The sequence below is a fragment of the Trypanosoma theileri genome (assembly GCF_002087225.1).
Source record: "Trypanosoma theileri isolate Edinburgh chromosome Unknown TM35_Tth_94_V1, whole genome shotgun sequence".
Classification (NCBI taxonomy): domain Eukaryota; phylum Euglenozoa; class Kinetoplastea; order Trypanosomatida; family Trypanosomatidae; genus Trypanosoma; species Trypanosoma theileri.
Window position 1 is genome coordinate 5,035 of NW_021639936.1, and position 10,261 is coordinate 15,295.

Sequence of the window (10,261 nt, forward strand, 5' to 3'; positions counted from 1 at the left end):
GATATTCACCGCATGTTGGACATCATGGTAAGTAACATGAAAAGCACATCGCGACAGCAACAGAGACTGGGAGAACAACTGCGACTGGAGGAAGAGAGACGGCAAAAGAATTTTAAAGAGTTGCGAGATCCCTGTGCGGACCCTAGTAGTGCACACTTTGATGTAGCACACCTTCCGAAAAAACGCATGTAAGAGTGATATCTCAACTGTATATACGCATAATAAGCATAAACGGTTTCCCAAATAGAAGAAAAAAAAATGCTCTGATCATTTTGCACCACCACCACTAATAACAGGAGCAGCTCTTTTCTTTGTCTTGGTACCTTTTGGGTATTATTTTTGGTACTCCATACTTATGAAAAAAAAACAACTTTAATTTTATACTTCACTCGGGTAACTTCTCCCATTTATGTTGTTGTTATTTGTGGAGAAAGTAGAAAGGAAAGAAATATATGTCCGCTAACCAGACTCTCGTGATTTTTTAATTAATTTTTGTATTCTACACTGGTGGCAAATCCCTCTTTCCCCCATTCACCCCTCATGGGTAGCAGAGGTGTTTACTGAAAGAGATTTCGAAAATAACCTTTCCTTACAAATATCAAGTTAAGTGAGGAGAGATATGATGTATAAGAAAAAGAGAATTGATTTGAATTACATGTAAACAAACCCAACCATGTAGCCTGTATATGTGTATAAAATCCAGGTGAGATGCTTTGTTTTTGTTTTTTTTGTTTGTTTATATTAAACTTTGTATATTGAGATTTCACGCAACGCTGTCAATTATCATTTGTTTTTAATTTATTTTTTCTACTGAACCATGTCAATCTTCACAAACAGAGGCAACACACAATTATTCTCACACACGTATTACCTCTTTATTTATCCTTATTACTATTATTTTATTTTTTCCTCACAATGCCGGTTCGCCCCCTCCCCCCCACAGCATTACCACCCAATAAGAAAGGAAACGCACCACCCCATGGGAGGCAGAGGCCCGCAGCCAGAGCGCAACGCGGTACCGCAAAGAAAAGCGCAACCACCACCAGTACATGTAGAAAACACAAATCACGACGGCAAAAACCAGATGGCGCGCCTGGCACCCCAGAAAAATACAGGGGTGGGGGTCCGACCCCGCCACACGGACAAGTCCGAGACGGCCCGGGACACCGCCTAACCCCACCAAGGCGGAGCAGCACAACGACACAGAGGCTACGAACGACCAAAAGAAGAATAACAACTAGTAGAACACCAAAATAGCAGAGGCGCAACTATTGTAGAGGCCGCCTGCTTCGACCAGAAAACTGCCACCCCACCCCGGCGCCACCAGCCGGCCAAAGTTGTGACAGACGGCGGCGGCGACGCCACCAGGCCGGCACAACCCAAAACACCGGAACAACCCAACACCTACAAGGGTTAGCTTGTGTGCGAAAACGTGCCCCAATACCACCGCAAAGAGGCCCAGTAGAGCACATGGGCGGGCAACGCACGGCACTCGCAAAACTGAAAATTCACCCCTGGGGGGTGGGGCTGGGAAGGGCACCCCGGAGACCCCCCCCGGGAGCATAATATGTTCTTTTGCGGGTATTTCGGGTACGACCATACTTGGCCGAATGCACCATATCCCGTCCGATTTGTGAAGTTAAGCGGCCACAGGCCTCGTTGGTACGGCGATCAGTGATGGCGCTGGAACCCGGGTTGCCGTACCCTCTTCAATGTTTTTTTTTTTGCCAACATCTTGGGGTAGGTGCCGCGGACCTCTGATGCCAACCACGGCTCGCCTTTGGCAACGGCGCCTGTCTTATTGCGGCGCCCAGCTTGTCCACTTCCATCTCCCAGGGAAGCCAAACATACTTCACACATTGTAGTGGTGGGGCAGGCGGTGGGGTGCCAACAAACCAAAAACACCTATGAGGCGAAATGTTCTTATGGGGCGAAATGTTCTTATTATCTTGCTTTTCCTTTTCTGCATTTCCCATGGATCTCCTTTTCACAGCACACATGGCGGTAGGGGAACGCCTTAACACATCACCATAGCGGAATTTGTCTTTATCATGAGGGTGTGGTGAATCCCTTTTCCCTTTGTTTTTTTTTTCGTTCATGGCGTGGGCCATCCAACAGCACCTTTTTTTGCTCTGTGGCACGCGGCACCATGTCATGAGGGGAACGGGGAAGGGTCATCTTTGGGAATAGTGCGGAATACCTTTCAAACCCATCTTACCCAGCGTTGAAGCGGGGAAAGCAAGAGTTTTCCACTATGCCCAATCCCACCCATTTTATAAGTGAAACACCCCCGGGAGCCACCCCACCCCTCTTTTTCTTGTTGCGCACAAGACGCTGTGACAAGTTGGCCGCCCGCCTTGGGTTGTATTCTCCTCTCCCTTCTTGGGGTGATGGATAAAAAAAAAGAAAAGGGCAAAACCCGACAACGAGCCTCGAGCATTGCGCGCGTAGACTGGTTGCCGGGTTTCATCCTTTTTTTTCCTCATCCTCACTCTTCCTTTTCTCTCAAGTTCAAAGTCCCTGAGCATGATATTTCAGGCCCCAAGGTTCAGCGCCTCGGGACGTAAAGTGCCCCTCGAGCCCCGCCGAAGCGAAGCATGCCGCTCACACAAACCCCACAGAGGCCGCAGTGGAGTGGTCCAGCAACACAAAGTGTCTTTCCCACCCACACACACAATGACAGTCTCACATGCTCATGTCAGAGAGGTACTACAGCATTCACTAAAATGTACACGGAGCCACACACCTACAGAGAGGAAAAGAAAAACACAAGAAATGAACAACAACAAGAACAGGATACCAACAGCACACAAAGCACTCACAATACAATAATCACAGCTGACACTCTCATCAGAGAAAAACATTCACCCACACCAGCACATCAACTCAACCCCAAAAAGTAAAAAAAACAGACCCATTACGTGAAGCCGAAGCGGAATGGTCCCAGTCCATCTCCCCGCAGGTTGCAGCCACTCAAGCAACACACACCACAAGAGCAGAAATATGTTCGTGGCAATGCCGTGAGTGACAACACCGAGAGAGAAGGTGAGAACAAAGAAATGTGTTTTCATTGCGTGGGCGGTGCAAGTAGCAACCCAAACACACAAAGGATCACACAACAGAGGGGTACACTCAAACACCTACAACCCATCAATCTTTATACCAAAATAAAAATGTAAAAAAGAGTGACTGCGTGAGGCAGACACAATAATAGAGCAAAGATGTCAAAAGAAAAAAGAAATTCATGTGTTACTGTGGCTGCGATGCCTGGATACAGCCCAATCCACCCCAAGGTGAACAATGGAAAATCTTTGTGTACTGAACGTGCTGTACCCATATCGTTATTCTTGATGTCCCTGCAGCAGTTTGTATATAAAGAAAAAAAGAATCATTCCATAAAAATGAACACACAAGACACACGAGGTGTATCAGAAACGCAAAAGAGAAACACACAGCTGCACATAACGTGCAATGAAATTATAATGAAAAAAAAAACACACAAGGGAAAAACAAAATTATAAAAACAAAACAAAACAAAAAGATAGAGCCGTGATCACCATGTGAATATCTTCAGGAGGCAAGAACACAATTCCGTGCAGTAGGTGTGTGTGTCTTTCGTACAGGGCGAGCAGTGGGAATGATGCACACATGATGACAGTCCACACACACACACAAAGAGAAGGAGGGTTGGTAGTGTGTGTGTTTGTGTGTCTTGAACCTCCTGCCATTCTTCACATTTCAGTCACAGCAATTAAAACACATTGGGATTGTTTCCCATTCCCATGGGCAAAAGCAATAGTTAGTAATATCACGGAACATACACACACATCACCATGAGGACACAGTAAATGACGGCGAAGCATAGCTCAGATAATAATACCAACATGGAAAGTGAAGACTCCCCTTACAAAATCATGGTCTGTTATGTGATGAGTGCCACAGGGAACCCAATAGATTTGTTTGGTAAAAAAATACAAATAAGAGATTTACCATGGTGGGAGAAAAAAGAGACAGTAAAATTCATTAAATAGAACAGTCTCCTACAATGCGCCCATATCCAGTCAAATAAAGGTTAACTGTGCAGCCATGTCATGGGAACACCGATTAGCATACGAGAGTGCAGCCCAATACAGATAGCACAAGAAGAATCAAGGGACTGTGCACCAATGAGGGAGTGACAGCTCCATCCTTCTTTTTCTTGTCCTTCTTCGTCCTTTCTGCTTCTTCCTTGGCTCTTTGTGCCGCCTCTTGTCTCAACTTTTCTGCTACCCGTTTCGCCTCTTCTTCCTTGGCCTTCTGTGCCGCCACCAGCTTTGCCTTTTCCTCTTCCTCAGCCTTCCTTTTCTTTTCTTCTTCCGCAGCTCTTTTTAACTCCTCCTCTTTTCTTTTTCTTTCCTCCTCAGCCCTTTTTGCCCTCTCCTCCGCCTCCTGTTTTTCCCGTGCCCTCCTTTCTTTTCTAGCCTCTGCATCCGCCTTTACTTTATTCTCCACCTGTTCCACTTTTTTAATGTGCTCTTGCTGCAAAGGGTCGAACTTTTCTTTGAAGGCACTGATGTTCTTCTGCCGTTCCACCCACCGTTTCCCCACCTCCTGAGGTTTCTCGGGACCCGGAACCTCAGGCACCCTTTTTTTTTCATGTACTTTTCTTGTTTTATTTACTTCTTTATCCACATTCTTAAAACCCGGATCCTTCTCCACAAGAGCACTCTTGGGACAAAACTCACGGAACTTCTTATACTTTTCCACCAACAGTAACCTCACACCCCCAATGGATTGTAGCCCACACGCGTGAGTTCTCCCAGTCAGATTAGAAAGTTCACCCAAGACCCTCTCCATTTCCTGGGACCTTATCGTGTAGTTTTCAAGGGTATCATTCCTTTTCTCCAAATCGCATTGGCTGAACTCTGGATCCAAAAGCATGACCTTGTACATCGCGAGTGCATCCTTTAGTTGGTTCGCCGGATCACGAAGGTTACCGACGTAAGTGAAACACTCCCTCTCTGTTTTGCTCACACTTTCAAGCAGCTCATCCACCTTCCCCACTGCCTCGTTATAGTCGGACTCCATTTTTTTGAATTTATTCTCAAATTCCCTAACATCCTCCGATTGGCAAAGCGCCGTCTCTTGCGGCGGTTTTCCTTTGAATGACTCATTGATAATCTGAACAATTTTGGTGGTGGCATTTAGGGCGGTTTCCATAACCGCAAAATTGTCATTGCATTCGTTCGCCTCTTTCTTCCACAAGTCCAAACATGCACTTCCATTCGCAAGCATTTCCTTCGGTGTTTTCACCTCCCCATTCTCCGGACCAAACCACGACAGATTCATTATTCGCTCCGCATATTCGAGGTCCTTCTTATGACCATTTGGACATTCCGCCATCCCACCGGTCGCACTAGCCACACATACACAACATTGCAAAAGTACCAACAGGTACACCACACGGCGCAGTTGGACGAACATCGTTGTCGTTATTGTCACTGTGAGTTACTTGGATCTGTGGTAACGAGGAAGAAGAGGAAAAGAAGAAACGTAGACGCACATTTAACACAGAAGGCAGACAGCAGACAACATTACAGAAAGAGAGAGAGAAAGAGAGTGTGAAAGGATACACATCACAACAGCAATCAAACACAACCCAATGAGGGGAACAACAGTAAACCACCCACACAATAAAACACACCCAGAGTTACACAGATATTGAAACAACACCTTGAATTTAGAAGAAGCGGAAAACAAATGGTATCAAAACAATATTAAATAAACGTCTCTACACACACTCCAATATCTTACTCGGCATTCATACACACAAAGTGTGTGTATTCTCATTATAATAAAACCATTACCAGGCAGTTTGAACACCAAAATACACCAAAAACACAGTGTGCGCCTGGCAACAAACAAAAACATTACCACCAATCATCAGCAAAACAAAGAGACTGTACAATAATCAACACACTTCCAAACGGAAAAAGAAAAGAAAGAAACCAATGCATCACCATAATATTTATTACCAACACCACAATTGGTATCTAAAACCCACTCACCCACAACCATAACAAAAATGACTGCATACATCACTGTAATACCATGCCACTCTTTACAAACAGAATCAACACACAATTACTCTCACACACATTTTACCTCTTTATTTATCCTTATTACTATTATTTTATTTTTCCCTCAGAATGCTGGTTCACCTCTTCTTCTCCCACAACATTATCAGCAAAAAAAAAAAACATCCAAACACACCCGAACTCACCCAACCTTTACTCCATGGTGTGTATTAGGAAGGTACGATCAAACATATCTCCTTACATCCCAAAAAGGACCCCCCACAGCACACCACCACGTTTTTCTTTTTGTTCTTCGTGGCTTTATGGATATTACTCCAATGGTACGGCTATCAGCCGTACACCGTAGAGCACCTAATTGCCGACTTAGGGGTGGCTCGGAAGAAGAAGATCCCTTCGTTTTATGGGATCCCCAAGCTCTTGTAATATGATTTTTTGTTGTAGCCCGTTCCCATACGAGAGAACCAGTCTAAGAGAAATCAGATTGAGTAAACCCTACCAGATCTCTCTACTCTCACTTTTCTTACCCAGAAACCGTCCTCAAGTCCCCTTTTTGTTATTATTTTTGCGTTTGTGATAGATTGGCCTCAATGAACTCCTATTTATTTTGTTGCTTGTTTTTGGAAAGTGACAGACGCCTTGAGCGTATTCTTCTATCAAGGTTTCCATATTCGATCTCGTCACTGATTTTACAGAGGTGGGGAGGTAGGCTGTGTAGGGATTCCAGGTTGTGAAGTCTGTGGCATAGCGTAGTTCCGCTCCACCGCAATAAGGAACTGTCCTAACCGCTTAGAAAAACATAGTTTCATCAGGGGTACATCATCAACGATCGCAAATTGAACTCGCAGTGGATGAAGGGTGGGGCAACGCAAGAGATGCGGAGCTATTTCTTCGCATTCGTCGCGTTGGCTGGTGTGCGCGAGCAGGTTGATACCCGTGACGTGACATACGGTGTAGAGTTAGGACTGATTTGCTCATACACATTGACGACCGCATGAGGGGACAGACTAACGCTGGAAGGTCTCTTGTTTTTGTTGTTTTGTATTGCCCATTGGTGGAATTCGATTTTTGTGGCATTCCTTGTCCATCATGGAATTTTCTGCAGTGGATTACGAGGGAGTCTAGGTGGGCGTAGAACTTCTGGCAGACTCCGCATTGTACTTTTTCTCTGTCCTCACGCTCCGGTGGCGACGTATCTCGTTGGCGTTTATTATTTCGCGGAAACGTTACCTGCATTGTTGCTGGCAGAATTGGAGTTCCAGGAGGATGTTTGAACTTTTTGTGGCAGGTGAGACCACCAATGTTGCCAAAGTCGCGTAGACAACATTCGCATCGTAGGGGAGCAGGCTGTGGGATGAGCTGAGGGCGAGGTGCGTCCTTCGTGGGGTTCTCAGGATGTTTTGCTCTAATATGGGCTTTGAGACCTGTTTTAGATCGCGCTATCATATCACATTTGTCACAGGGAAATGCTGATTCCTCTGGTATCGGTTCGTCGGCTCGCGGGCGTTTTCTCCCTGGGACATGGCATGTGGCATTGTGCATGTACCTGAGGTGGCGCGTTAATCCATTTTGAAGCGGAAATGTTCGTTTACACATACTGCAGGCAAACGGATGGGGTTTTGCTTTAGGGCGAAGTGGGACGGGGTAACGTTGTGTCCGGAGGTGGGGGTTGTGGGGGTGGCGGAGGTTCTGGCGGGATGTCCGGCGGAGGTGGCTCATGGGGGAATTTGATCTTCCAGAGCGCGCCGGCTCTCTTGAGCCCATGTTTGTTGACCATATGTACTACTGCGGTGTTCCTGCATGGGTATTGTTTCCCACATTCAGTGCAGGTGGCAGGGTCTGTTGCTTTGTTTAGTGCATAGCGCGGTTTTTTGGCCGGCTGGAGTAACGGGGTTTGGCAAGCTACCCCGTTGGGGGTTACGCCAGCGACAACCAGAGGAGGAATATGGGTTTGTATTTTTCGCAGCAACCAGCCATAGCGATGCGAAGCACCTGTGCGAAAACATACTAAGGCTGTTTCTTCTTCTCTAGTAAGTTCCGGATTGTCTTTGGTGGGGTCCCAGGATCCAGTGATTTTTAATCTATGGGAGGGAGGTGGCGTATCCCCTCCCTTAAGTATTCGTTTGGTGTGGTCTGCGAATGCTGCACCTGTACGCGAATCAAGGGTGGGTCTTGTGAGGGCTGTGCGTGGGTGCAATAGTTGATCTAACGTCGAGTGACCAGGTCTAAATCCAGATTGTTGCGGGGTCAGCTTGGTTTCAATGACATCTCTAATGCACGCTGTAATGATCCGTTCCATTAATTTGGACAGACGGCTAGTGAGAGTAACTGGTCTGAACGAATCTAGATCTGTGGCTTTCTTTCTGGGTTTAGGGAGTGGTACAATGATGTCTACTTTCCAAGAGACTGGAACTATACCCGTACGGAGGCTCTTGTTGAAGAGGGCAAGAGTCTCTGCTTTGGCACGGGGTCCCAAGTGTTGGAGTGCCACACTGCAGATACCATCTGGACCTGCGGCCGTCCCTAAGGAAGGATACGCTGTGCCCGTTCCTATTCTGCTGCTGTAATGGGGATGGATTCTTTATCGGTGAATGGAATGGGCGGTGGAGGGTAGGAATGTGGGTGACGTTTAGCTCGTCGTGAACATAAGCGGATAAAGTGCTTAGCTTTCTGATTTTATGTGAGTGCCGTATTCTTAATCTTTATCGCCGGGTTCCTGAGGGGGCATGGGGCGTAAATCCTTTTCAAAATGTTCCAACAGCAGCCGTCTTCCACGGACATGTTATTACAGAGGGTTTTCCATCTCTTATGAGATGCTTGTCTTGGCAATTCCCTTCTGCGAACTACCAGTCTGTCTCGGGAGACATAAGGTTTACAATTGTGAATCTTTTCTTCGATTTCTTCTAATTCTGGGATCCAATAAGGAGTAGTATCTCGATCCCCGCGTGGAACCGCCGCAGCTGTTGCGATTTGGATGGCGGAGGTCAGTAGTCGTTCTCTCTTGTGAACGCTCTGTTTCTCTTTAAGGCGTTTGTCGCACTGTGCGTTTGACATATATCTAAAGCGAGACCATTTCGCTTTCTTCCATGCATAAATGGGTGTACGAGGGCGAGGGAACCGCAGTGGTTCGTCATCATCTCCTACTGCTACTTCGAAGAGGATGATGTAATGGTCACTTTCCGGGGAGAAGGATGCCGTCCATGACTCTAGAAGGCATTCTCGGGATATTGTCACATCTGACGCGGACGGGCCATGGCGTGTGGTGTGGGCGAGGTGCAATCTCCAGTGTTGTGAATATAACGTAGCCATTATCTAAGCACCATTGTACTAGCACATCGCCACGGGTATCAGTGGGGATCGCGCGATCCCATGCCATTGCATGCGCATTAGCATCTGCACCAATGAGGTGGGGTCCGCTTGTCGTCAAAAGTGTCTCTAGTTGCGAGGTTGTGTCTGATCTCCCCGGAGGGAAGAATATGCTGACGTCACTGTGAGCGCCAGACCTTCTGACATGTGGATCGTTGCATGAGCATGCTCAATGCTTGCAACTACGGTGAGTCCTACTTCTACTGGCAGATCTTCACGCACAAGAATCGAAACGCCGCCTCCTTTAGAGGGGCGGGACACTCCATGATGTTGGTAACCAGCGATTGTGAAACTCGACACTTCCGCACAAGAAAGTTTCTTCTCGCTTAGAAGGCAGAATGTCACATTCTCCTCAACAAGGGTTTTTGTGGAGAGCAAGCCTCTTGTACTGGGTAAGCCCAGCTGAGTTCCACTGCATTCCACGCAGTGAAGGGCCGGGATTTTCCTCCACATCACCACTCAGCAGCAACCTGGTGCGGGCGATACTGCTGATAGCACGTCGACACGTTCCCCAGGACCTTCTTGGATAAATTCTGCCTCACCACGATGCGGTTGGTCCCGGTGCTGTACAACGCCGTAGCCTAAGCGCTAACAAGTCTTCCAAAAGAAAAACGTCGCTGGCTTTTGGCTTTCCCTAAAAATACGAAGTACTGGACCATGGCACCACGTTGAGGTGGCCGGCATTGCCAATGAATTTTTGTTTTAAAAGATGAAATGATGAAACTCAGAAATGATCATCATACTATACGGAGTGAAATAAATGAACTATTTCGTATGTTACAAGAAGGTTTTCATGTTTTGCATGAGCAAAGTGATAAAAT

General features: G+C 46.6%; 4 protein-coding genes across 4 annotated transcripts; all 4 read right to left on the reverse strand.

The window, feature by feature from the left end:
* Nucleotides 1-1,237: 1,237 nt before the first annotated feature.
* Nucleotides 1,238-1,600, reverse strand: TM35_000941020 (uncharacterized protein; the record flags this gene model as incomplete). The annotated part of the gene is made up of 1 exon (XM_029031523.1): nucleotides 1,238-1,600. One exon carries the CDS (start codon nucleotides 1,598-1,600, stop codon nucleotides 1,238-1,240), a length of 363 nt encoding a protein of 120 aa, XP_028877175.1.
* Nucleotides 1,601-1,709: 109 nt separating this feature from the next.
* On the reverse strand, nucleotides 1,710-2,156 carry TM35_000941030 (uncharacterized protein; the record flags this gene model as incomplete). Its single annotated transcript, XM_029031524.1, has 1 exon — nucleotides 1,710-2,156. One exon carries the CDS (start codon nucleotides 2,154-2,156, stop codon nucleotides 1,710-1,712), a length of 447 nt encoding a protein of 148 aa, XP_028877176.1.
* Nucleotides 2,157-8,750: 6,594 nt separating this feature from the next.
* TM35_000941040 (Tbingi protein) lies at nucleotides 8,751-9,383 on the reverse strand (the record flags this gene model as incomplete). The annotated part of the gene is made up of 1 exon (XM_029031525.1): nucleotides 8,751-9,383. The coding sequence occupies one exon, from the start codon at nucleotides 9,381-9,383 to the stop codon at nucleotides 8,751-8,753; it is 633 nt and encodes a 210-aa protein (XP_028877177.1).
* Nucleotides 9,384-9,509: 126 nt separating this feature from the next.
* Nucleotides 9,510-9,893, reverse strand: TM35_000941050 (Tbingi protein; the record flags this gene model as incomplete). The annotated part of the gene is made up of 1 exon (XM_029031526.1): nucleotides 9,510-9,893. The coding sequence occupies one exon, from the start codon at nucleotides 9,891-9,893 to the stop codon at nucleotides 9,510-9,512; it is 384 nt and encodes a 127-aa protein (XP_028877178.1).
* Nucleotides 9,894-10,261: the final 368 nt, after the last annotated feature.